The sequence below is a fragment of the Mustela lutreola genome, chromosome 2, assembly GCF_030435805.1.
Source record: "Mustela lutreola isolate mMusLut2 chromosome 2, mMusLut2.pri, whole genome shotgun sequence".
NCBI classification, from domain to species: Eukaryota; Metazoa; Chordata; class Mammalia; order Carnivora; family Mustelidae; genus Mustela; species Mustela lutreola.
The window spans coordinates 80,769,522-80,797,464 of NC_081291.1; the positions used below are offsets into that span (position 1 = coordinate 80,769,522).

A 27,943-nucleotide genomic window follows, 5' to 3' on the forward strand; every position below is an offset into this window, starting at 1 on the left:
TTTGAAGTGTTGTTAATTCCAGTGTTTCTTTGATGATTTTTTTGTCTGGGTGACCTATCCATTGCTGATAGGGTCCTGAAGCCCTCCACTATTCTGTATTGTTTTTTTCTCCTCTAAGATCTGTTAGTATTTGCTTGGGGTGCCTGGGGGGCTCAGTCGTTAAACATCTGCCTTTGGCTCATGTCATGATCCCAGGTCCTGGGATCTAGCCCCATGCTGGGCTTCCTGCTATTGGGGGGGAGCCTGCTTGTCCCTCTCCCATTCCACCTGCTGTGTTCCCTCTCTCGCTGTGTCTCTCTCTGTCAAATACATAAATAAAACCTTTTAAAAACAGGAATTTCTCTGAAATATCTAAGCAGGGATGTATTTCAGAGAATTGAGGCTAAATTAGAACTTATTGAAAAAGATGTTCCTGGAAAAGTTTGTGGCCAAATATTTGGGGTGTATCTTTTGCGACAGATAAATTCTTTTTTTTTTTTTTTTAAGATTTTATTTATCCATTTGACAGAAAGAGATCACAAGTAGAGAGAGAGGCAGGCAGAGAGAGGAAGGGAAGCAGGCTCCCCACTGAGCAGAGAGTCTGATGTAGGGCTTGATCCCAGTATCCTGAAATCATGAATTGAGCCGAAGGCAGAGGCTTTAACCCACTGAGCCACCCAGGCGCTCCCCATGGGACAGATAAATTCTTAGATGTTAGCCCAAGTTCATTCATTCATTCATTCATTTGCTGAGTACCTATAGGACACAGAGTCCATTTCACATGTTGAAGAATCACGGTGAAGGGGACATATGTCTGTCCTCTCAAGAAATTTCTGGTTTCTAGTGGTGAAATGGATCATTGCAATACAATATTATAATAGTTTAAGGACTTAAATGTAATGAGGATATACAAAAAAGGGTTGATAAGTCATTTGATAAGTCATTTGAGGTTGATTAGTCTTCCTAATGGAGACTTGGAAAAAAGTAGATTTTTGGCAATCAGATAGGGAAGGGATCTGGAAAAGGGCAGATATTATTGGCAAATGCTAATATTATCTTTAATCAGTTTAAATATCTGCAGACTAAGACTTTAGTCCATTGCACTAATGAAAGGCTTAGTTGCTGGTTGTGGTTGTTTTTTTCCCCCTCCCATGGCAGTCATAACCAACGCTAGGTCAACCAACCATTTTTATCAGCTTTAATTACTTTTGCTAATTAAGTGAGGGTAGATGAAGAAACCCATTTAATTAGAAGGTGAAATTCAACATTTTAGCTTCTTTCATGATTGTGAACTAAAATAATAAATCTGAATACAAATATGTCACTGGCACAGACGTTCAGCTTCACGTGCTATGACCAATGCTCAGGGCTCCCATACTCAAAACAGTCATGTGCTTAGGGGTTAAGATTCTGTACTCAAAGTCATGAAATTCTTATATTTTGTGTTTTGCAAATGAAGTCTGATGATACAAGAAGCATGCATGTTTGGAGCTTGGAAGTCTCAGTTACTGTGAAGTCCCTTCAACTTCTTACCTCTCTGACATAGATTCTCAACCATCTGCTCCTGGCCCCGTGGCCCCTGCCTGGCCTCCAGCTCCATCTCCCTGACCCTGTCCCATCATTGCTACTGTTCTCTCGCTGGTATGGTGATTGGGTCTGTCACCAGGGAAGGCCTGTGTTCCATCTTTACTGTCCTCCCTATGGGTTTGTGAATGCAGACAAGGAGAGAATCAGGGTGCAGTATGTATCCTGCTGAATCTTGAGGTGAAGCAAAAAGGAAGCCATCTTTAACCAGGCTGGTAGCACCAGGGTGCACTCAGTGGGGGGCTTAGTGGGGCCTCTTGCCCACCTCCAGTCCAGGTACCAAGAGTATCATGATGGCAAGGAGTTTGCAATCACTTGGGAGGCTCCTGTCTACCATGATTTAGGACACTGGTCTATGGGAGGGGAGACTGACTTCCTCACTCTGGGCTGGAGCCCCACACTTTTATTTTCTACTGGGCACCCCCAAAATTATGTAGCTGGCCTTGTCTTTCTTTGTTATAAATGCATAGACTGAACTTCATTAAATATGAATTCAGCAGATGGGTAAGTACTTCTCATAACCATAGTGCAAGCCCACTGCCTTAGAGAGAAATAACATAAAGATTAAGCATGAGATGATAATGTCTAAGATATGTATATTTTACTCATAATCAAGTAAAAAGCAAAGAGTAATCAGCAAATTAGCAAGTTAGAGTCTTATTTTGACTTCTGTGATGAATAGTTCTCAAATCTTTCCTGGAGACGTCAGTGTAGGTGAAAGTTGTGTGAACTATAGGTCACTAAGTCAAATACAAAAAGTGAAAATTAGATCTTTTTTTCAAAGTCCAAATAAGTTCAAGTTCATTAAGAAGCAACATGACTTCAGTGAAGTTCGAGATTTTTGAATTTGAAAAATAGACAAAATATCGCTGTGCCTGGGTGGCTCCGCTGGTTAAGCATCTGTCTTCAGCTCAGGTCACGATCCCGGGGTCCTGGAGTCAAGCCCTGTGTGCAACTCTCTGCTCAGTGAGGAGTCTGCTTCTCTTTCCCTCTGCTCCCCTCCTCCACTTGTGCACATGCGCTCTCTTTCTCTCATTCTCTCATGGGCGAGCTCTTGCTCTTTCAAATAAGTAAAATCTAAAAAAAAATAATAAATTTTAGAAATAGACAAAATATTATAGCAAATGCCTGAAGTACTTAAAACATGCTAACAATGATCTTGGTAATTGATCCCATTGTGTCTAGAATAGCTTTCTATTAGTATTTACTTGGACAATAAATAATGTTCCCTCTAGTAAGCTGATTGCCATTTCCTACCTCCAAATCACAGAAAATATTAGCATGAAACGTGTCCAATTAGTTACTTTAAAAAATTATTACAGGGGCACCTGGGTGGCTCAGTGGTTTAAAGCCTCTGCCTTCGGCTCAGGTCATGATCCCAGGGTCTAGGGATCGAGCCCCGCGTCGGGCTCTCTGCTCAACAGGGAGCCTGCTTCCTTTTCTCTCTCTCTGCCTCTCTGCCTCCCTGTGATTTCTGTCTGTCAAAATAAATAAAATCTTAAAAAAAATTATTACAAACATCTTAAACATTTAAGTAACTGCATTGCATTTTATTTTTATGACTCAGGTTTTGTAAGACACACACTAATCAAGTTGGGTTGATATTGCTGCTACCCAGCTAGTAAAGGCCAACGAGTCGTGACTCTCTAGGAACCTACCTTCCATTTGGTGTATCAGGGCCTACATTCTTGGGATCCCTTTTTGTCTCACTGACCAATGGCTTGGCAGTGATTATAGAAAATCACGAGTTCACATGGGAAAAGATGACTATATCCACCTGTCCTGAGATCTGAGGAGTGGCTTCATGCTCAGCCAGTAGCCCTTGCCTGATATCCCAGCTGCAAAGAGAACAGTGCTGCCTCCCTCTGCTTCCCAAACTTCCCAAATACTTTTTGAGAAGTCTTGGATTCCAAGCTATGCTTGATGTCCATCTTATCCCAGGAGTTTTGGGTGTGAACACCACGGTGGACACACAGTGGGGGGTTTAACCTTGATCTTCCTCACCCATGGCTTGGTCCTGACATTGACCAGAGTGCTGTAATCAGCTTGTCCTCTCGTAGGTGCCTCACTCCTGATGCAGAAGCCCGCCCAGATATTGTAGAAGTCAGCTCGATGATATCAGACGTCATGATGAAGTATTTAGACAATTTGTCTACATCCCAGCTGGCTTTGGAGAAGAAGCTGGAACGGGAACGGAAGCGTACACAGAGGTACTTTATGGAAGCCAACCGGAATGCTGTCACATGTCACCATGAGCTGGCTCTGTTATGTCATGTAAGTGCACAGCTGTCAGTGTCTTCACGATGTACTCCATTATAAGGTCACCTGCAGTGGTTCAGGCTTGTCTTAAGGAAGGATTATCTTAAGTTAGGAAAATACTAATTGCTACATGCAGTATTTCACCATTATATAGTTCCATATTTGCATTCCTTTCTAGACCTTATAATTAAAATTAAAGTCAATATAAATGGCTTTCCAATGAGCCACCCCTCATTTATTGTATATTGCATAACTGGCAGCATCAAATAGATCCCTTCGCAATTCTGTTAAGTTTATGTTATGCTCTTTGTGTAGATAGCAGTGAATACATAGATTTTATTTCTTCAGAAATCTGATTTGGGGAATATGGATGAAAATGTTATGTGTTAATTCAGAGAAGAAATAATAATTGCCTTAACCTTTTTTTCATTTTAGTCTAGTTGTTTTTATCACTATTTGTGGTGGTAATAATGCTGCCATGCTTCAAATAAGAATATGTCCTTCAATTTTTCTTGCCAATAACCTTTAAATTATTTTGATATTTAAGTTTATTTCTAAGCAGAGCTTGAAAAAGGGAAAAGCTACAAATATCCACCTATGTGAGTGACCATGTCAGTGATGCTCTTGTTGCTGTCTCTTGTTTTCCCCCATGTGCTTTTGTTGTATCATGACCCATGATCCATTCTTTGCTCATACTCTGGGCTCCCCCAAGTGGGGATCTAGTCAGGGACCCTTCAACCTGGTACATATTCTTTTCTTCCCTCTTGGGCATGGGATCTAAGGAAATGGAAATAGGGCCGTAACATCCATTCTTAATCAAGGTACTTGGTCATCAAATTCCTTTCCAGGACCCTAAAGCCTTATTCTACCTCAGCTGGGAAAATAATATGAAGAGTTCATTTTAAAGAAGAGACAGCTGTAATTTCTTTTCCTTCCTTCCTTCCTCCTATCCTCCCTCCCTCCCTTCCATCCTCCTTGCCTCCCTCTCTTTCTCTGATTTCTTGGATAACAACTTCCCATCAAACTCGTTTCTATTAAAAGGAAAGCACTACTGTGCGGTGTGCTTGTCCTGACATTCTTGGAATCTGGAAGTTGAAGATTCAGTGTAGTTTTCTTTTGGGGGTGGGGGGGTACTCATCTTTATTGCCTTGCTGAGCCCAACTGTAATTTCATAGAACAATACTTGGTGATTATCTAAGGCCTTGGTTTATGTTTAGGAGCATATAACTTGGAGTTATAGCTCTTGCTGAACACAGTTAAATCGTATATACAGCCAGTTAAAGCTCACTTTTCTTGTTATTTTACCACCTGACTTCGTAAAAAGTAGGCAGCTATGAGAAACACACCATTCTATGCATGTCATGTTGCATTCAGAGTACAGTGTTCCCGGGAAACTGAAATGTGAGAGATTTAGCCATTTCTATATATCTTAAGTATTTGAGGCCTTCTATTAAGTTCTGCACTGCAAAGCTACTTAGCCAATTTCCAGTTGGATATAAAAGAGTCAGTTTATATTAGATTCTCTTAGCTGATGTGGGGATGGGTGGAGTTAGTTTAAAATCTAACCACAAAAATTCTCTTATCTTTAGCAAAACACCTTGAGAATGACTGTTTTATTTATTTATTTACTGTTCAGCTTTTTTTTTTTTTTTTAAACTCTTACTGTGGAAAATTTCATGCATTTACAGAAATAAAAATTGTGCTTCATGTACCACCCCCCCCCAGCTTCAAGAATTTGCTACTTTGGGCCAATCACATACTGTTTCAATGCCCACCCATTACCCACTCCCTGCCCTCCATAGGTTATTTTGAAACAAACCCAAACCACTCTATCATGTCATCCATCAATATTTCAGTACATATTTGGAGAGCCATTTTAACTGTAGAAATCCAGCTCTCAGGCCATGACTGGGTTAAACAAAGGGAGATACCTGTAGTCGAGGCAGTTTCGAGGTTCTAGAGGTTCTGTACTCATCTGTAAATTAGGGGGAACATACTACCTATCACAAGACACAAGGATTAAGTAAGTTTTTGTGTTTGAATAAACTGTACAAATGAAAAAGTGGCACAGAATTATAAGATAGTACCAGTTATATAAAGTAAGCAATGATTATGTTAAAAAAATAATTGTTGATGCAACTTGCTAATCCAGTATTATCTGGTCCATTAGTGCCAAATCCACATGTGGTTTTCATGCAATTAATAAGTATGTATTGAGCATGTGTTACCAGCCAGCTTTGATGCCCTCATGGAGCATTCAGTCTCATAGGGACCATAGAGAAGTGCTTTGCCTCTTAGCAGTTTATATTACTACGTTTAAAGAGCAATCAGATATCCTCTCCTTTGGCACTATTTTATGTATACTGATCATTTTTCATCTCTGGATTAATAAAATGTTAGTTAAAAGGAAAAGTGCAGCTTTATTAAAGAACTGAGAAGGAAATATGATTACATTTAATCAAAAGACAGCATGCAATTAATTGGCATTATCCTTGCTAAGTACCAAGTATTTCTTTTTAAAAACATACATCGACACCATTGCTGATGGAAAAATTATACGTATAAAATTTTATGTTTCTTTTTTTCTTAAGTCTTGTTATAGTATCATGATTATTTCATTTCAAATATGGTGTAATGTCTCCCAGAGCAGTTAATATCAACAATACAATTACACAATCCAATGATAAGCAATAATTAAAGGAAAGGGAAATTAGTGGGTACCTTATGTAAAACTTTATGAATTATCAGCACTGATAAGGAGAGCCATTATGAATTGCTGGAATTTTGCAAATTAAGGGGTGAGCAAGCAATTGATAAGAAACGTTAAGGACTCCTGTGTCATGGGGTGTATGCTACTAACTTTTTGACATATTAGCTTATTATCAATTATGGCAATAGTCTAGTAAAGACAGGTATTAATATATATTTTAAGAGGACACAGAAATCTTCACTAATAAAGTTCATGCCTGTGTACTGTGGTTTAGACCCTAAGAAAGAGAAAATTTTCTTTCCGAAGAACATTAAGCTGTCTAATTTTTATAATTCAAAATAAAGATCATGAGGAGAGCAGAGTCAAGAATAAAATCTAAGGGTGCTGGGTGGCTCAGTCGGTTAAGCATCTGCCTTCAGCTCAGGTCATGATCCCACGGTCCTGGGATCAAACCCCGAGTCAGGCTCCCTGCTCAGTGGGGAGTCTGCTTCTTCCTCTCCCTCTGCTCTTCTACCTGCTCGTACTTGCTTTCGTTCTGTCTCTCTCAAATAAATAAATAAATAATATTTTTTTTTAAAAAGAATAAAACCAAGCAGAGAAAAATAAGGTGTAATTTTTACTTAAATATGTTATAATAAAAGTCTATTGTGCTGCAGAGGGTACTGTGACATTTTAGTAATCAAAATCATGATTGGCATTTTAGCATTATGTGCAACATGTTAAATACACAGAAGAGCTGCCCTTTGGTTGTCATCTGTATCCCAGACAGAAAAATCAGTTTGCAGACAATTCTAAACCGCATGCTGCTTAGATCATCACCAGCAAATGCAAGGATGAGTGTTAAAACCCAACCTGAAAAATGTGGGTAATCAATAGAAAACTCCAATTTCATTCAGATTAGTGGGATTTTGTGGATCCAACTGTAAGCTAATATTAACATTTGTAAATAACGCATATTTCTACATGTACAAATGGAGCGGAGTTGAATGTGCCAGGGAGACGGATGGGTAATCAGTGAAAGAAGCAAGTTCTTGAAGGGTGAGTTTTGCAGGGTTTCCCACTTCTCTTCCAGTGATATTTGACAGGTACTATTATCTTCACCATCTCTGTTTTAAAGCTACATGATTGTTTCTTTCTACCAGTAGAATGAGTTTTTTCAGCCTGGAGAACTTTCACATCCATAAGACTAACAGGGAACAAAACAAAAAGAAAAATTGAAAATACTTGCAGTTTATAATTAATAAAAGAACAAAGATTTGTTGAATATCCTCTGAATGTAAGACATGGTGCTTGCTATTGTGAAGGTTACAAAAGATTATAAGGAGTGGTTGCAGTGGTGAAGTGACTTATACAGTCTACCTGGGAAGCCAAGACATATATGCAGGAGGAAATCTTGGTAAATACCAAATGATATCTCTGGCTGATATAGTTTAGGGAGGCTCCCAAAACAAATGGTGTAAGTTTTGGCCTTGAAGTAGGTAAGAAAGTCACTCCTGCATGGAAAAGAATAGCAAAATTGCATGAGCTCCCGATATACCAGCCTAGCACACTTAGGACTACTAATCACATTTTAGAAATGGTATTGTTTTATGCTTTAACTTAAAAGGCAAGGAAATGGAAACCAAGAGAAGAGACTTTTCCAAGGTCACTAAACTAGTTTTCTGGTTTCAGAACTTGGACTGAGAGTTGGATCTCCTGGTTTATAATGCATATTTTGATATGTATAGTTTGGAAAGTCTGGAAAAGTAGGCTGGTACTAGATGGCAGAAGTTTGTGGAATACCTAGTCATGGTATTCATACCTCATGTTTGGATTTGAACCTGGGTAATGTGGACTGAAACCTTATATTTCTCCAGAGTAATTAACAACCAAATTATCAAATTAAAGCGTAATTCTTCCTTATGATTCATATTTCCTTCTTGAATTTTTTCCCCTGTGGTTTCAACCACATCCCCCTGTCCTGATTTCTATCTTACATCTCTGAACACTCTTTTCTTATTCTCTCTTCCGACCCTGTACTCTTAAGCTTTGATGTTCTGCTTCTCTTCTTGCTCTTCTCTTGAGTGAGCTCTGGCCAGTTTCATGGTTTTTCGTTTCATATGAATTTGGGTAAAAATTGCTTGTGTAAAATGGGAATTTTATCTTCCATAATCATATATCATTTTGTTTTGGACTCCTGTTCCTGCTGATAGCAGAAAATGGTGGATATAGGCATGAGCACTTATATCAGCTATTTTGGTCTAAAAGTTTCTCTCCCATTTCAAGGGCTCTCCTCTCCATCTCTGTCTCCCAAGATGGCAGTTGAATACGGGAGGAAGCCTAGGTATCTTCATGCCACTGGGAAGGGTTTCTATGTGTTATTGCCTTCTTCTTTTGGCCTCCATTGACTTCAGATGAGGTGACCCTATCCCTGTGGCTTTGGGGGACTTACTGTGGGATCCCTGGTTTAGCTGTCTTCTCTGTGCTCCCTCCATGAAGTGATAACCTGGTGGACTCACCAGTGAGCGCTATATCCATTTTCTACATTCCCATTGTGGCACATGGGAGCTTTGGACTCCCACCTATGCCGCATAGTCCACAGGGAACTAACTGGGAGTGGGGGCACAATATCAGCCCTACCTTATCTATTCAACAAATATTTATTGAGTACCTATTAGGTGTCAGGTACTATTCTAGATACAGGGGATACCACAGTGAACACAGTGTTTCTACCCTCACGGGCCTTGTACTAAATGCTCATATTAGCCAAATAGTATATAGTGTCGTGATGGTCACGAAGCTTCTCTGGAACTTTCAGTCTGTTCTGGCTGAACCTGACTTGTTCCCTCAAACCCTCTGCTCTGCTTCACTCACAAGGTTCACCTCTGCTGGAGAGGATGTGAGGAGGAAAAACAAAGATTTTTGAACTTGCTTTCTTATCTTCTATCCTTCTCTCTGGCTCCTTCTTTGAACTTCAGAAAGACTTCCCAGTTCCCCATCTACACACTAGAAACTGCCCTTCTACCACATCCTCCTCTTGCCCAGGTGTTCTTCATTCAGGACTAGGACTTTCCTTGGGTTTATAGGCCCCAGCCTTCTGGTCTGGTCTCAACAGTATAAGCATTCGGGGAGGAAAAGTACACAGTGTTTTCTAAGAAGGCCAAATACACTGGGATGTGTTTTACAGCACATCCATTTTCTGAAGGCCTCCAAAACTATGTGTCTGATCCCAGCCTTTCCCTCAAAACGGACCTAAATTTTGAGCTGGACATTTACCCATGTGTCTAATAGGCACCTCATGCTCAGCAAGTCCCACAGTGAATGGATTCTCTTTCCTTAACCCAGTCATGTTCTACACCTCATCACCTTAATTTAAACCTGGACATCTTCAATTCATTCTCTCTCAAATCCTACATCCGTTTCATTAGCAATCTTTTACCAGTCCTACTTTTGAAATGCCTGACAAATCCATCTTAACCTTCCAGCTCTCATTCTCATTGTCTCACGTTGGGTCATTGCAATATCCAACTTTCTTGTCTCTCTAGCCTCCCCCTCAACCCTAGCAGTGATTCAGTGTACCACCTCTGCACTGTCTACAAGGTCCTCAGAAACCGTATGCATGTGGAGGGAGAGCCATTTTGTTTATCACAATGACGTTGACTGCTACTGGCACTTAAGGGGAGGCAGCCAGGGCTGCTAATATTATGCCGTGTACAGAACAGTCCTACACAGAATGTATAAAATGGAACCAGTAGAAGGTACATATGAAGAGTTTTATTAGAAGGAATTATCTTATATAATTGTGGGGGCTGGCTAGGTAATAGGGTAGGCTGGCAGGAAGGGCAGGTTGAAACTTAAGGACATGGGCTGAACCTGCTGTCCACAGATAGAGTTTCTTTTTCATCTCAAAGAAGGCTGAGCTTTAAAGACCTTCCAAATGATCGAATCCATTCTACTCAGGTTACCTAGAACCAGCTCCCTCCCTTAATCATCCCCTATGTGCCTACCAAGGTGATCTTTCAAAAATCACATCTGATCTTGATAAATCATCTCATGCTTAAGATGATGAGTAAATGTTCCCATAGTGAGTGTAAATTACAAAAGGGAAGATTTCTGTGATAGTCTCATGTTGTCAAACTACTGAAATATGGCGCACATAATTATTATCCTAAATTCCATCTACCTTGGGGCTGGGGGAAGCAGCTAGTAGAGTACTTGTCCACAAGGATTATTATCTAAATCCACCAACCCTTTATAATTTCACTTAAAGAAAAGGAATTCTTCTTGTAGTTTTCTAATACAATCTGTATATGTTCTTGGCAAACTTTATTGACAGGCATTTGATATTAATCCTAAATTCTCAAATATCTTTAAAGTGGACCACATAGGAATTGAGCAAATATGCAACTACCTGATTCTCATTTTCTTAGTGCAAATTTAAAAAACTGTTGTGCTATTTATTTATCTGAGCTGTTTTATTTTTATTATACCATATGTCATTTACAATTTCTGAGCATGCCACTAAAGGCATGTGTCTGCAATCCTCTGCTAAGAGATTAAATTAAGCCATGTAGAAAATGATGTATTTTAAAGGGACAATATATTTGTGAACATCTTTGCTTTTATTGTCTGGTTAATTGTTGACTGAATTTCCCCCAAGGCTGTGAAAATGCAACAAATAATGATGCAGTGAAAGAAGTATCGGGAAAAATCATGACTTGTTTTGGCAGTGTTCTATACTTGTGATGGTTTAAGAAAATAAAGCAATGCCTTTTAGGCTCCCGCACAAATGCATACACCATTCTCACATCCACACCATAACTCCCCCCTTGTTTATGGAGATATAATTTACCTACAGTAAGATGTACAAATTTTAATTACTTAGTTTAATAACTTTTGACACTTGGTTAACTTGCACCCAAAACGAGATTCAGAACATTTCTGTGAGCCCCAAAATTTCCCTCTTGCCCTTTCCCATACGGTTCCCTGCCCATGGACAGACTTATGATTTCTGACACTGCGGATTACTTTTGCCTCTTATTTTGACTTCATATAAATCACAAACGGTCTGTGCTCTTTACCGTCTGCTTTAGTTTATGTGACCTAATATCACTGAGATTCATCCATGATGTTGTGTTTAATAGTTCTTTGTTTATAATGTTCGATAGTATTATGTAGTATGAACATATCATAATTTATTCTCCTGTTGATGAACACTGTATTGTTTCCAGATTTGGGGTTTCATATAAGACTGCTATGAATTTTCTTATATAAGTCTTGTGCAGATGCTTTCATTTCTCTTAGGCAAATATCTAGGAGTACAATTTCAGGGTCTTAAGGTAGTGGTACGTTTAATTCAAAAGGAAACTACCAAGCAGTTCTCCAAAATTGTACTGGTTAGCATTTTTAGGAGCAGTGTATGAGAGTTGCTCAATTGTTCCACATTCTTGTAAACATTTGGTGTTGTCAGTCTTTTAGATTTTAACATTTGTAGAGAGCACAGGAAGGTATCTTTTTGTGGTTTTAGTTTGGATTTTCCTGATCACCTTGGCTGCTGAGCACTTTTACATATGCATATTGATCATTTACGTTTGTATATGTGTGTGTGTGTGTGTGTGTGTGTGAACTATCTGTTCAAATTTTTGGCCATTATTTTATTATTTGTCTGTTTTTGTTGATTTTAGGGGTTCTGTATATATTCCACATAGAACTCTGTTGGCGAATATAAGTATTGCAAATTTTTTTTTTCCTAGTCTATGACTTGACTGTTTTTTTTTTTTTTTTTTGATGAGCAGAAGTTTTGTTAAATTTTAATTTTGTTGCACTCCAATTTACTTATTTAGTTTTTTGTTATTGTTAGTACTTTTTGTATCCTGCTGAAGAATTCTTGGTCTATCCCAACACTGCAAAAATTGGCTCTTTTTTATTTTTGTAAATTCCTTCTTGTGATAGATTTTATGCTTGGGTCTATGATCCATTTTGACTTAATTTCATGCATAGAATAATGAAAATATTGAAATTTGGGATTTTTTTTCCATATGAGTACCCAGTTTTTCCAGCATCATTTCTTAAAATGTCTAATATTTGCTCACTGGTTTTACTACAGGTCTTTGTTGGTAATCCTTTGACACTATATATGTGGATTTATTTCTGAACTCTATTCTGTTCATTGATCTGTGTAACTAAGGCCAATACCATGCTATCTTGATTGTAGTAGCTTTTTAGTAAGTCTTGAAATTAGGTTGTATAAGTACTCCAATTTCATTCTTCTTTGTCAAATTTGATTTGGCCATTCTAGATCTGTTATATTTACTTATTAATTTTACAATGAGTTTGTCAATTTCTTTGAAAAATAATGCTGCTATTTTTATTCCTACTCTTTTTTTTTTTTAATATGGTGAAGAGCTTTGAAAAATCAGTCTTTTATTTTGCTTATTCAACAAGATTAATCTGTTCTCTTCTGAGGACTATCCCAGTCTGTATTTTTAACAGTAAAGAGAAGAACTCCATCTTCACAGTGGAGGAAGACAAATTATAAGTGAATTAATATACACTTAAGTACCATGGACAAAAATATAAAGGCAAAATAATAGTGATTAGTAGATGTGGAAAGATAGGCTGTTTTAAATGGGGATGTCATGGAAAGCCACTATACCTGCAAGACATTTGAGTAGAAACCTGAATATGTTAAAAGGGCGAGCTGTGCAATTATCTGGGGGCACAACATTGATGGCAGAGGGAACAGCACGTCCAAATATTCGGAGGTGGGAGCATGCCTGCCATATTTAAGAGGCCAGCAAGGAAGCCTGTGTGGCTGGAGTACAGGGAAGTAGGGGAAGGGAGATGAGGATGCCGTGGTCCATGGTACAGACTTGAGTGACATGTGTTTTGAGCAAAGGGGTGACATAATGTTTTAAAGTTATACAGCTGGCTGCTGTGTGTGAATCGACTGCTGAGAGTCAAGGATGAAGTGGGAAGAGGGATAAAAGATGATGGTGATTCTTTGCCTTGGTTTTTAATTCTTTGTTTATTGGCACTTAATCGGTTTGGTATTTTGATGTACCAAGTGTGTGGTTTGACAAGAACTAGACCTTCCCTTATGTAATTCTGTATTAAAAAGGAAATAGTAAGTGAGGTTCTAATCTGAGGAGTTTCTTACTCTGATGCCACCCATGTCTAAGAACATACTGTTTCATACCTTAAGCAATGTGGCTCTGCAACTTCATGTCTTGTTTTGAGCAATCCAAGTTAGAATGCCTTTAAACTTGACTACTTAATGATTCTCTGTGCATGGTTCCTTCTGTATGTTAAATGGTTCTTCTATATGTTAACTGATTCTGGCTTCCTTTGAAAGTCTTTCAGAAATATTCCCACACATTCAGTTCTTTTCCTGTGGTAGTATGTAGTTTTTAAACAAAATGCTGGTCAGTGAGTTGATATAGACCATATCTTCTGTATTTTTAATAATGTATACCTTCAGATTATGGTGCTGTTCTTCTCCTCATCCTTATTAGTGTTATTTCTTCTAGAAGACCTATCTTTGAATTAGGAATAATAGAGAACCTGTTGCAGGTGCTAGATATTTATGGGGAGGCAGTGAAACATTATCAAGCATGGTAAATTTGATAGTGGAATTTTAGACTGAATTGTAATAATTAATTCATCCTCTAATTTACTCATTTTAGTGACAGTTCATTAGTATGTTCTTGTGCTTTTAAGAAGTTCTAATTAAGAGAGTTTCATGATAATAGCAGGGTCATAATTATATGCATTTAATTATATTAAAGCAAAATATTTAGCTTTGTATGAATATTGTTAGGAAGTTCAAAATAAGAAAAATAACTAATATCCAAACTTGAAGAAAACATTTACTTCATTATATGATATTTATAAATCTTAGTTATTTTCAGCACCTCTCACACCAATTTTTCTGGTTTCATTTAACATTTTGCTCTTCTACTTGATGTACAAAGCCCAGGGGCAGGGAAATACTTCAGGGTTTCATAAACAAAGTAGACAGAGGTATCAATCAAACAGCTTTGAAGCTAAAAGATCCCCAGCTACCATAGTAAGGGACCAGGCTCCAAGCTTGCTGCTGTGGCCCACCTCTCTACAGTGGCAAAATCAAGTGGCCCAGGGTGAGGTCCTAGACCTGCTGAACTGGTCAGACCACTCAGCTGTGGCCAACGTCAATATGACCCCCTTCAGCCCTCTTGGTCACACTGGCTGATTTTCTTTTTAAATATTTATTAATTTATTAATTTAATTAATTAATTTATTGATTATTATTAATTTTAGAGATAATGAGAGAGAGCATGCGAGTTGGGGGAAGGACAGGGAGAAGGTGGGAGAGAGAGAGAGAAGCAGACTCCCTGCTGTGTGGGGAACCTGGGTGGGGATGCGGGACTGGATCCCAGGACCCTGAGACCATGACCTGAGCTGAAATCAAAAGTCAGAAGCCCAATAAACTGAGGTTGCCCCTGGCTGATTTTTTTTTTTTAAATACTTTGAAATTTAGGGACTGCATTTTTGCACAATAATATGTAGTCAATGATCTGTCTCATATTTTGGGTTTTCTTTGTGCTGTCATTCATGAAAAGCATGGAATGTGGTTTGCCATTAAAAAAGATCACCTCAGAGGGCGAGGAGTCAGGATGGCGGAAAAGTAGCAGGCTGAGACTACTTCAGCTAGCAGGAGATCGGCTAGATGGCTTATCTAAAGATTGCAAACACCTGCAAATCCATCTGCAGAACGAAGAGAGGAAGAACAGCAATTCTGGAAACAGAAAACCGACCACTTTCTGAAGGGTAGGAAGGCGGAGAAGAGAATCCAAAGTGATGGGAGGATGGACCCGGGGTGGAGGGGCCGGCTCCTGGCGGGCGGCGGAGCAACGGAGCACAAAATTGGGACTTTTGAGAGTCTGTTCCGCTGAGAGACATCGCTCCAGAGGCTAAACCGGGGCGAAGCCCACGCGGGGTCAGCGTGGCCTCAGGTCCTGCGGGGTCACAGAAGGATCGGGGGTGTCTGAGTGTCGCAGAACTTTCAGGTGTTGGAACGGGAAGGCCGGCTACAGAGACAGAGCCGACAGTAAGCTCCCAGCTCGGGGGTTACCTTGGACCAGCCGCGGGCTCCGAGAGCTCGGAGCGTGGCCAGTGGTCAGGCAGACGGGAGTAACTGGGCGCTGTTCTCTGAGGGCGCACTAAAGAGTGGGGCCCCGGGGAGACCAGGAGGCCGCAATTTGTATTCCCGCTCTCCGGAACTCTACGGAAAGGGCTCAGGGAACAAAAGCTCCAGAAAGCAAACCTGAGCGGATTACTCAGCCAGGCCCCTGGTAAGGGCGGTGCAATTCCGCCTGGGGCAAAGACACTTGAGAATCACTACACCAGGCCTCTCCCCCAAAAGATCAACAAAAATCCAGTCAAGACCAAGTTCACCTACCAAGGAGTGCGGTTTCAATACCAAGGAGAGCAGAATTCCAGAGGAGGAGAAAGCAAAGCACGGAACTCATGGCTTTCTCACTGTGATTTTTTTAGTCCTGCAGTTAATTTAATTTTTTTCTTTTTCATTTTTTTTCTCTTCTTCTGCTAAATTTTTTTTAACTTTTACCCTTTTCTTTTTTAACCTTTTTTAACTAGTTTATCTAATATATATATTTTTTCATTTTTATATTTTTCTTTAATTCTTTTTTCTTTTTATCTTTCTTTCTTTTTGAATCTCTTTTTATCCCCTTTCTCCCCCCTCACGATTTGGGATGTCTTCTGATTTGGTTAAAGCATATTTTCCAGGGGTTGTTGCCACCCTTTTAGTATTTTACTTGCTCCTTCATATACTCTTATCTGGACAAAATGACAAGACGGAAAAATTCACCACAAAAAAAAGAACAAGAGGCAGTACCAAAGGCTAGGGACCTAATCAATACAGACATTGGTAATATGTCAGATCTAGAGTTCAGAATGACAATTCTCAAGGTTCTAGCTGGGCTCAAAAAAGGCATGGAAGATATTAGAGAAACCCTCTCAGGAGATATAAAAGCCCTTTCTGGAGAAATAAAAGAACTAAAATCTAACCAAGTTGAAGATAAAAAGCTATTAATGAGGTACAATCAAAAATGGAGGCTCTCACTGCTAGGATAAATGAGGCAGAAGAAAGAATTAGTGATATAGAAGACCAAATGACAGAGAATAAAGAAGCTGAGCAAAAGAGGGACAAACAGCTACTGGACCACGAGGGGAGAATTCGAGAGATAAGTGACACCATAAGACGAAACAACATTAGAATAATTGGGATTCCAGAAGAAGAAGAAAGAGAGAGGGGAGCAGAGGTATACTGGAGAGAATTATTGGGGAGAATTTCCCCAATATGGCAAAGGGAACGAGCATCAAAATTCAGGAGGTTCAGAGACGCCCCTCAAAATCAATAAGAATAGGCCCACACCCCGTCACCTAATAGGAAAATTTTCAAGTCTTAGTGACAAAGAGAAAATCCTGAAAGCAGCCTGGGAAAAGAAGTCTGTAACAACAATGGTAAAAATAAACAACAATGGTAAAAATATTAGATTGGCAGCTGACTTATCCACAGAGACCGGGCAGGCCAGAAAGAGCTGGCATGATATTTTCAGAGCACTAAATGAGGAAAACATGCAGCCAAGAATACTATATCCAGCTAGGCTATCATTGAAAATAGAAGGAGTGATTAAAAGCTTCCAGGACAAACAAAAACTGAAAGAATTTGCAAACACCAAACCAGCTCTACAGGAAATATTGAAAGGGGTCCTCTAAGCAAAGAGAGAGCCTACAAGTGGTAGATCAGAAAGGAACAGAGACCATATACAGTAACAGTCACCTTACAGGCAATACAATGGCACTAAATTCATATCTCTCAATAGTTACCCTGAATGTTAATGAGCTAAATGCCCCAATCAAAAGACACAGGGTATCAGAATGGATAAAAAAACAAAACCCATCTATATGTTGCCTCCAAGAAACTCATTTTAAGCCCGAAGACACCTCCAGATTTAAAGTGAGGGGGTGGAAAAGAATTTACCATGCTAATGGACATCAGAAGAAAGCAGGAGTGGCAATCCTTATATAAAATGAATTACATTTTAAGCCAAAGATTGTAATAAGAGATGAGGAAGGACACTATATCATACTCAAAGGGTCTGTCCAACAAGAAGATCTAACAATTTTAAATATCTATGCCCCCAACGTGGGAGCAGCCAACTATATAAACCAATTAATAACAAAATCAAAGAAACACATCAACAATAATACAATAATAGTAGGGGACTTTAACACTCCCCTCACTGAAATGGACAGATCATCCAAGCAAAAGATCAGCAAGGAAATAAAGGCCTTAAACGACACACTGGACCAGATGGACATCACAGATATATTCAGAACATTTCATCCCAAAGCAACAGAATACACATTCTTCTCTAGTGCACATGGAACATTCTCCAGAATAGATCACATCCTCGATCCTAAATCAGGACTCAACCGATATCAAAAGACTGGGATCATTCCCTGCATATTTTCAGACCACAATGCTCTGAAGCTAGAACTCAACCACAAGAGGAAGTTTGAAAGGAACCCAAATACAAGGAGACTAAACAGCATCCTTCTAAAGAATGAATGGGTCAACCGGGAAGCTAAAGAAGAATTGAAAAAAATCATGGGAACAAATGATAATGAAAATACAACGGTTCAAACTCTGTGGGAAACAACAAAGGCAGTCCTGAGAGGAAAATATATAGCGGTACAACCCTTTCTCAAGAAACAAGAAAAGTCTCAGATACACAACCTAACCCTACACCTAAAGGAGCTGGAGAAAGAACAAGAAAAAAACCCTAAGCCCAGCAGGAGAAGAGATATCATAAAGATCAGAGCAGAAATCAATGAAATAGAAACCAAAAAATATATATATAACAAATCAACGAAACTAGGAGCTGGTTCTTTGAAAGAATTAATAAAATTGATAAACCCCTGGCCAGACTTATCAAAAAGAAAAGAGAAAGGACCCAAATAAATAAAATCATGAATGAAAGAGGAGAGATAACAACTAACACCAAAGAAATACAAACTATTATAAGAACATACTATGAGCAACTCTATGCCAACAAATTTGACAATCTGGAAGAAATGGATGCATTCCTAGAAACATATAAACTACCACAACTGAACCAGGAAGAAATAGAAAGCCTGAGCAGACCCATAACCAGTAAGGAGATTGAAACAGTCATTAAAAATCTCCAAACAAACAAAAGCCCAGAGCCATACGGCTTCCCGGGAAAATTCTACCAAACATTTAAAGAAGAACTAATTCCTATTCTCCTGAAACTGTCCCAAAAAATAGAAATGGAAGGAAAACTTCCAAACTCATTTTATGAGGCCAGCATCACCCTGATCCCAAAACCAGACAAGGATCCCATCAAAAAAGAGAGCTATAGACCAATATCCTTGATGAACACAGATGCGAAAATACTCAACAAAATACTAGCCAATAGGATTCAACAGTATATTAAAAGGATTATTCACCACGACCAAGTGGGATTTATTCCAGGGCTGCAAGGTTGGTTCAACATCCGCAAATCAGTCAATGTGATACAACACATCAATAAAAGAAAGAACAAGAACCATATGATACTCTCAATAGATGCTGAAAAAGCATTTGACAAAGTACAGCATCCCTTCCTGATCAAAACTCTTCAAAGTGTAAAGATAGAGGGCACATACCTCAATATCATCAAAGCCATCTATGAAAAACCCACCGCAAATACCATTCTCAATGGAGAGAAACTGAAAACTTTTCCGCTAAGGTCAGGAACATGGCAGGGATGTCCATTATCACCACTGCTATTCAACATAGTACTAGAAGTCCTAGCCTTAGCAATCAGACAACAAAAGGAAATTAAATGCATCCAAATTGACACAGAAGAAGTCAAACTATCACTCTTCGCAGATGATATGATACTCTGTGGAAAACCCAAAAGATTTCACTCCAAAACTGCTAGAACTTGTACAGGAATTCAGTAAAGTGTCAGGATATAAAATCAATGCACAGAAATCAGTTGCATTTCTCTACACCAACAACAAGACAGAAGAAAGAGAAATTAAGGAGTCAATCCCATTTACAATTGCACCCCAAACCATAAGATACCTCGGAATACACCTAACCAAAGAGGCACAGAATCTATACTCAGAAAACTATAAAGTACTCATGAAAGAAATTGAGGAAGACACAAAGAAATAGGAAAATGTTCCTTGCTTCTGGATTGGAAGAATAAATATTGTGAAAATGTCTATGCTACCTAAAGCAATCTCCACATTTAATGCAATTCCTATCAAAGGCCATCCATCTTTTTCAAAGAAATGGAACAAATAATTCTAAAATTTATATGGAACCAGAAAAGACCTCGAATAGCCAAAGGAATATTGAAAAAGAAAGCCAACGTTGGTGACATCACAATTCTGGACTTCAAGCTCTATTACAAAGCTGTCATGATCAAGACAGCATGGTACTGGCACAAAAACAGACACATAGATCAATGGAACAGAATAGAGAGCCCAGAAATAGACCCTTAACTGTACGGTCAACTAATCTTCGACAAAGCAGGAAAGAATGTCCAATGGAAAAAAGACAGCCTCTTCAATAAATGGTGTTGGGAAAATTGGACAGCCACATGCAGAAAAATGAAATTGGACCATTTCCTTACACCACACACAAAAATAGACTCAAAATGGATGAAGCACCTCAATGTGCGAAAGGAATCCATCAAAATCCTTGAGGAGAACACAGGCAGCAACCTCTTCGACCTCAGCCGCAGCAACATCTTCCTAGGAACAACGCCAAAGGGAAGGGAAGCAAGGGCAAAAATGAACTATTGGGATTTCATCAAGATCAAAAGCTTTTTTGCACAGCAAAGGAAACAGTTAACAAAATCAAAAGACAACTGACAGAATGGGAGAAGATATTTGCAAACAACATATCAGATAAAGGACTACTGTCCAGAATCTATAAAAAGAACTTAGCAAACTCAACACCCAAAGAACAAATAATCCAATCAAGAAATGGGCAGAGGACATGAACAGACATTTCTGCAAAGAAGACATCCAGATGGCCAACAGACACATGAAAAAGTGCTCCATATCACTCGGCATCAGGGAAATACAAATCAAAACCACAATGAGATATCACCTCACACCAGTCAGATTGGCTAAAATCAACAAGTCAGGAAATGACAGATGCTGGCGAGGATGCGGAGAAAGGGGAACCCTCCTACACTGTTGGTGGGAATGCGAGCTAGTGCAGCCACTCTGGAAAACAGCATGGAGGTTCCTCAAAATGTTGAAAATAGAACTGCCCTATGACCCAGCAATTGCACTACTGGGTATTTACCCTAAAGATACAAACGTAGTGATCCAAAGGGGCATGTGCACCCGAATGTTTATAGCAGCAATGTCCACAATAGCCAAACTATGGAAAGAACCTAGATGTCCATCAACAGATGAATGGATCAAGAACATGTGGTATATATACACAATGGAATACTATTTAGCCATCAAAAGAAATGAAATCTTGCCCTTTGCGACAACATGGATGGAACTAGAGCGTATCATGCTTAGCGATATAAGTCAAGCAGAGAAAGACAACTATCATATGATCTCCCTGATATGAGGAAGTGGTGATGCAACATGGGGGCTTAAGTGGGTAGGAGAAGAATCAATGAAACAAGATGGGATTGGGAGGGAGACAAACCATAAGTGACTCTTAATTTCACAAAACAAACTGGGTTGCTGGGGTGAGAGGGGTTGGGAGAAGGGGGGTGGGGTTATGGACATTGGGGAGGGTATGTGCTTTGTTGAGTGCTGTGAAGTGTGTAAACCTGGCGATTCACAGACCTGTATCCCTGGGGATAAAAATATATGTTTATAAAAAATAAAAAATTAAAAAAAATAAAAGTACCCTAGGAAATTGAGAAAAATCCATAAATCAAAAACTGTCCATAATTTATCAACACAGAAAATATAGTTAATATTTGATGCATTTCATTTGTATTTTAGCTAACAAGATTATCTTAATATTCAACTTTATTTCCCGATTTTTATGGTCATTGTATCATAAAATTTTCCCTTTATTGAATATGTTTTTCTTTAGTGTAAAAAAAAAAAAAATCACCTCAGCCAGGTGAATTGCTGTCAAGCACTGGGTAGTCCTAACTTTATGTAACTTAGATCACAGTTATTACCTAAACAAATAGAAGACAGTAGGCAAAGACATAGCTCAAATAGAATGACTATTTTAGAACAAAAGAAATGGTGCCTTCTTTATGGTTCTAAAGTAAGGCATCTACAGGATATAGTTAGTGTCGTGCTTTATGTTTATTTCTCACATTTTTTTCCCTCTCTCTCTCGCTCTCTCTGTCTTTCCTGATAAAACATTCTGGGCAATTTAAAAAAATTGCACTATTTTTAATAAAATAGACTCTCTTAATTCTTTCCCTACTGTTGCAGTTAATTTAGGCAATGTCAGTCTGTTACTGTTAGAATTGCTATTCAACTGAAAATGTATTATAATCTGCTGCACACATAAAAAATTACATTATAATGAGCAAAACCGAGCTAAACATATTTGTGCCTATAACAGCACTGTGACAGGAAGTGTCTCCTGTAACGGTGATGATTTCCATATCAGTGATAATTTTATTGTCCGATTTGCATTGTCTTCTTCTTGCTGCCATATTGATGCACAGAATGTGTCCATCCATTCCTAGGAGCTATATAGATGCCAAAAATATATATATAGTTAAAATATATATAGTTAACTCCATCTCCTATTCCTAGAAAAATCTTAAGTAATTAGAAAGTAAAAAAGATGACAGCAGCCAAATTGCATCCCCCAATGCTGCACACACATTCCACCCCCCCACACACACACATATACCCAACTCCCTTTAACAGGTTTATGTACTTGCTGGAGGCAACTTTTGAAAATACCTTAATGGCCTCAACCCTCAGGCTAAAAGCATGTAACCATCTCTGACTTTGGCCAATGCCTACTGGGTTACAGGGGCATTTTGTCATTTCTGGGCCAGCCATCTCTAATACAGATGAGTGGAGTTTTATAACTTTTTGTAAGAGCAAAGGGGAAAAAGGAAGGGAGACATTCACTCCTATTTTTTGGTGTGTTACCAGATATTCTCTTCAGCTCTTAGAGAAAAATCACAATGTAGGATTCTGGATAAACAGGCAAGATAAAAACAAAACAAACAAACAAACAAAAAACCCAGAAGCTACAAAACCTACTCACCATATAGGGGAATTCACCTGTTTTCCTGGCCCTTTTCTCCCTTTAATCTCAATACAGCAACTAGTTATTAAGCAGTTGCTATGTAGAAAACATTATCCAAAGCATGGGGGGATCTAAAAGAGACTAAAATAGCCCCAGTTGTTCAAGGGAAGAGTTGGTAATAAGTTGGGTACTCAAATATCCACAAGGAAAAACTCTGGAAATCGTATTCAGGAAAATGTGTCTACAGTGGCATATCATTTATTTCAAGGTCAAGAACTCTATCGATTTTTTTTTGAGGCAAAAACTGCTACAAGAGCCTACAGAGGGTTTTTAAAAAAAAAAAAAAAAAAAACTTAAATAGCTATACATTCTACATTACTATATCATATCTTCCATGCTTACAGAGTTTGAAAAAGCATCTCTCAGAATATGAATAACCCTTTATTAGATGCTAAGCAAACACCCAATTATTTATGGATGCAATTTTGATGATTGCAAATGACTTCACCTGCAGCCCAACTGGGTCTTGATTATTGGTTGCAAGTCAAAGGTCCTCAAGTCTGGAATGCCTGCATCAGGACTCACAGCTTCTCCTCACTATTCATTTGTCCAAAGAGAAATGTATTATCCGTGTCTGTTCTAAAAAGAAACAAAGCTTTTGCTACAGTTTTGCAAGTTTTAGAGATATATGGATTCTGGCATCCAGTTGCTTCAGTGCAATAAAGTTTTGTCAACTCCCAAATGATCTCTCTCTCTCTCTCTCTTTTTAAAAATGTTGATAACATTGACACATCTTGAGTGTATAGTCCCTACAAAGTTGTAAATCTAGTTATGGCCTTTAGAATAGGGCAGTGGATGATTAATTTTGGATAAAAAAGTCATAGGAGGAGGGGCACCTGGATGGCTCATTTGGTTGAGCAACTGCCTTCAACTCAGGTCATGAACCTGGAGTCCCAAGATCAAGTCCAGCATCGGGCTCCCTACTCAGCATGGAGTCTGCTTCTCCCTCTGATCCTCCCCCTTCTCATGATCTCTTTTTTACTCTCTGTCTCTCTCCCAATAAATAAGTAAACTCTTAAAAAAAAAAAAAAAGCCATAGGAGGAAAAACCCCTACATTTATTTCTATGTACATTTCTGACTTTAGTTGAGGATGTTGGAAGAAAAAGGATTTGTGGATTGGGACAGAAAAAGGAGGAAAGCATGGAAGGAGTTGAGGGAGTTTGGCAGGAAAGTTTTGAGTCTCAGAAGGAGCCTCCTGGATTTGGTGTCAGGGGCTGAGCTTGGGCAGAGCTGCGGCTGACTTTGGAAGCCCCTTATGAGCCTTAAGCATGGGAAAAATGTGAGAGAATCACACATTCAGCAATGCCAAAGAGTGTCCGAAGCATTTTCCATTTTGGGTCTAAGTTCTCAGACCAGAGTAGATCCAAAAGGCAGGCATGAACAATGCTGAGTCACGAAAGTAGGAAGACGTGGGATGGAGGACTAGCCAAAAAAAATTAAAGTGCTCCATGAACTGCATGTTGGCTTCAACAAAATGAGAACTATCTCCAAGCCTCTTGGTGAAAGCTTGAGGAAAGAGCAATGAAAAAATTCTCAGGAAACAGAGATAACAAGCAAAAATTTGTCGAACAGTTTGCATGGCACAACATTTCTTTGATATTTGTTTCATTTTTTTGTCTTGTTTAGTGAACGGAAACACGTGAAAGCTTTCAGAGGCTGACTTCTAAGTCTAGTCACTCATAACGTCTTAGGTTTGCTTCACCTTAAATTCCATCACTATGGAGTTTTTAGGAACCTCACCCGGTAGCTGTGGGTGTCACTTTCATTTTGGAAAAAAGTATCTGAAAACAAAACAATAAACCATGGACCTGTGTCTCTAGCGTGCATTGGTCATCATTGGAGCCTCTGCCCAGCTCTTCATGTTTCAGGGGACTGCACCTCTCTGCCTCCATGGCCTGGCTGTGTCCGCCATTAAGTTCCCTGAGATTTGAAGAAACTAAGCCCTACTTACCCATTGTGGTTTTGAGATTTGATAGTGGGTTTTTTTTTTCTTAATATTGAAGTATAATTGACATACAATGTTCCATTAGTTTCAGGTGTACAACATAGTAATTCCATAATTCTATACCTTACGCTTTGTTCACTACAAGTGTACCTACTGTCTGTCATGATACAGTGCGGTCACAATGCCACTGACTATACTCCTTATGCTGTACCTTTTATCCCCATGATTTAGAGAGAAAAGAGTATTATTATTATTACTACTATTATTTTATTTTATTTTGTTTTGTTTTTAGAGAGAGAGAGAGTGGGGTGGGGGAAGGGGTAGATAGAGAGAGAGAATCTTAAGCAGGTTCCATGCCCAGCATTAGGGTCCAGTGTGGGGCTCCATCCCACGACCCTCAGATCATGACCTGGGCAGAAATCAAGTGTCAGACATTCAACCAACTGAGCCACCCAGGCGCCTGAGACAGAACAAATATTATTAAGATAACTTAAAGGAAAGTAATTTCGGCTTCATTGGTACACATCTTTTCCTTAGTGCCGCACTTTCTTCTGCCAGACTGTACAGACCTCTGTCACTGAGCATCTTGGTATATCCATTCTTGTTTGTCCAGTGGTGCAGCTACACTTTCTTCTTAGTCCTAGACTGAAGGAGCTCTACCCCTGGCGTGTGGTTACAATGTTACTGGCACTTGAGCACAAACATTTATAAGAAGGCAGCCAGCATTTTCCTATCCGCACTGACAAACTTTGGGTCCTGCAGAAGGAAGGAAGGAAAGGCGACCCTAAGCTGGATCTGTCTTGCAGGAGACCTTCGAGAAGGCAAGCCTGAGCAGCAGCAGCAGTGGGGCCGCCAGCCTGAAAAGCGAACTCTCAGAGAGCGCAGACCTGCCCCCCGAGGGCTTCCAGGTCCCCGGCAGTAAGGAAGAAGACAGGGCCTGTGATGAAATCCTGTCGGAGGAGAACTTCAACTTGGAAAATATCGAGAAAGGTATTGCTAGTGAAATGGGGACAGCAGATATGAGCTCTTGACTTCGGTCTCTTTCGAGGCTCATTTGCTTTTCATTTTATTCTGTTATTCTTTGATTCACGTACAGATATGTACTCAGAGCTAGATGATGAACTGGACATTTCGGACAACTCCAGCAACTCCAGTTCAAGCCCTTTAAAAGAATCTACATTCAGTAAGTTTTTGCTGGCCCGCGGGGATCCGGTAGGTCATGGTTTGGGAATCACACTTGGTAGTTGAGTAAATGCCGTCATGTACATAGGCAGAAGTTTGTTCTCCAGGTGCGGCGCTAATTAGGACAGGTTGGTCTAGCTCTGTGATGGGCCCAGAGGCCAGCTGGCACTGCGGTCTTCTGTTGCCTCAGCTGTCAAGTGAATAGTTTCATTATTTCTACTAGCAAACCCAGATTCCAACTGGCGAGTGGAGATAACTAATTTGGAGACACACTAAATAACCACAAGAATAATGGAAGTGACTTCTTATGAATCTAGTCTATAGGGATTAGAGACCTGGAGAAGAAATTAGTCCTGGCGTAGACTACGTTTTGTACAATTTTATTTCCATTATGAAGAGATATATTTTAAACACTAAAGTAAAATAAATATTTTAGTTGTTTATTACTATGAAAAAATGGAATGTGTAAATTCAGTCCATCCGTGAATTCTGACTCTTGATTTAAAACAGGAAAGTAAATAGTCTGGGGTATGAGGTATGAAAAAGAAAAGATATATTTGGAAAAATGTAAAGATTATAAGGAAAGATAGGATTCAATTTGTTCAAATCTGCAACTGAAAGAAAAGAAAGGTTAAAATAGAATATGGTGAGATAAGAATAATTCATTTAAAAGAGTAGGTTGAAGGCACATTAATTAGATAAGTAGAAATACTCTGAAATAAAGTTAGTATAAACGATTTCCTCTCATTAATGACTATACTATGAAAATCTCATAAAAAAAAGTTTAAAATAGTCTCCCCAAGGACCTAAGTAAAACCCTAAGGAGTTGCTTCGTTTGCTTCATTTTTTGTTCCTTTCCAAACTTAACTGTCCGTAAAATAGTGACTAGATGTTTCAGATTTTCTGGGATAATCTGTTTCCATCATTGATCTATTTTCCCACAAATTCCTGCTTGCTAGATAAAAATGTCTTGATTGGTGATTAGGAAAACATGAAAGCTATACAGGAAAAAATATTCATATGTAGCAGATTCTACAAGCAGCTAATTACTGGCTGTTTTGAGATTAATTCAGCTTTGTATGTTCGGGGTAACAGTGGTGAGGAAGGTCAGTGGGAAAGCGAGGAAGGAAAAGTTGAACCCTTAAACTTGCATGTGGTAACTTATACTTATCTTGTCAAGGCCCTTAGGATAATTATGAGATAGATATTTTATTGTATTTTATTAGCTACTAATAACAGAGTTTCCTTTGGAAAAAGGACCTTAAACAATCCTGTCCAGTAAATAGTAATTTGAAGCTTTCTGTTTTAACTGATACTTTTATAAATGAAGACCGTCTTTAGAGTATGCTAAATACTGCTCACATAATAGAATGCAGCTTTTTAAAATGAATAAATAGATAAATAAATAAAAGATTTGCACAGGGAAAATGTAAAGCTATTTTTATGTTCTTATTTCAGGCATTTTAAAGAGAAGTTTTAGTGCCTCAGGAGGAGAAAGACAATCCCAAACAAGGTGTGTACATATTGAGCTCCCAGAAGTCTGCAGAGCCATTATTGGTTGCTAAACCAAAACCTCGTAGCCAGAAGTCACCATGGACATGGGTGGTAGAGGCTGATAGACCCACCCTCCCAGCACAGATTGCATTTTACCAGGAGCGTACTGGAAAGTGTACTAAGCTTGGACCTGGGTTTAATCTAGCTTTGTGATCTTAGCTAAGCCATTAGCCTAATGGAGCTCAGGGCTGGACCAGAGAAGTAGTTAGTTATGCATTATGAGGCCATCTGGAGCCCTGGCTCCTTATATCTTGTTTTTCTACAATCCCAATTGTCAATCCCTGATTGACTTGTGCAACAGGGAGATTCATTCAAAGGCTTTGGGGGCCCACATAATGAGGAACCAGGGAATCAAACTTAGGAAGGAATGAAAGTCATCCTCATGGCAAATGTGGCAAA

At 39.1% G+C, this 27,943-nt stretch overlaps 1 protein-coding gene across 10 annotated transcripts in view; it reads left to right on the forward strand.

The window, feature by feature from the left end:
- NEK10 (NIMA related kinase 10) overlaps positions 1 to 27,943 on the forward strand; it is a 245,500-nt gene that overhangs the window by 158,388 nt on the left and 59,169 nt on the right. For 9 of the 10 annotated variants that reach the window (XR_009350870.1, XR_009350869.1, XM_059162436.1 and 6 more), the window contains 4 exons: positions 3,624 to 3,837; positions 25,615 to 25,798; positions 25,905 to 25,991; positions 27,449 to 27,503. Coding sequence is in view for 7 of the 10 variants with exons in the window: in XM_059162436.1 (XP_059018419.1) it covers positions 3,624 to 3,837; positions 25,615 to 25,798; positions 25,905 to 25,991; positions 27,449 to 27,503 (540 nt within the window). In the remaining 3 variants the exon portion in view is untranslated. Of the gene's footprint in view, positions 1 to 3,623; positions 3,838 to 25,614; positions 25,799 to 25,904; positions 25,992 to 27,448; positions 27,504 to 27,943 lie in introns of those variants that run through there. The other variant, XR_009350871.1, reaches the window with a different exon arrangement.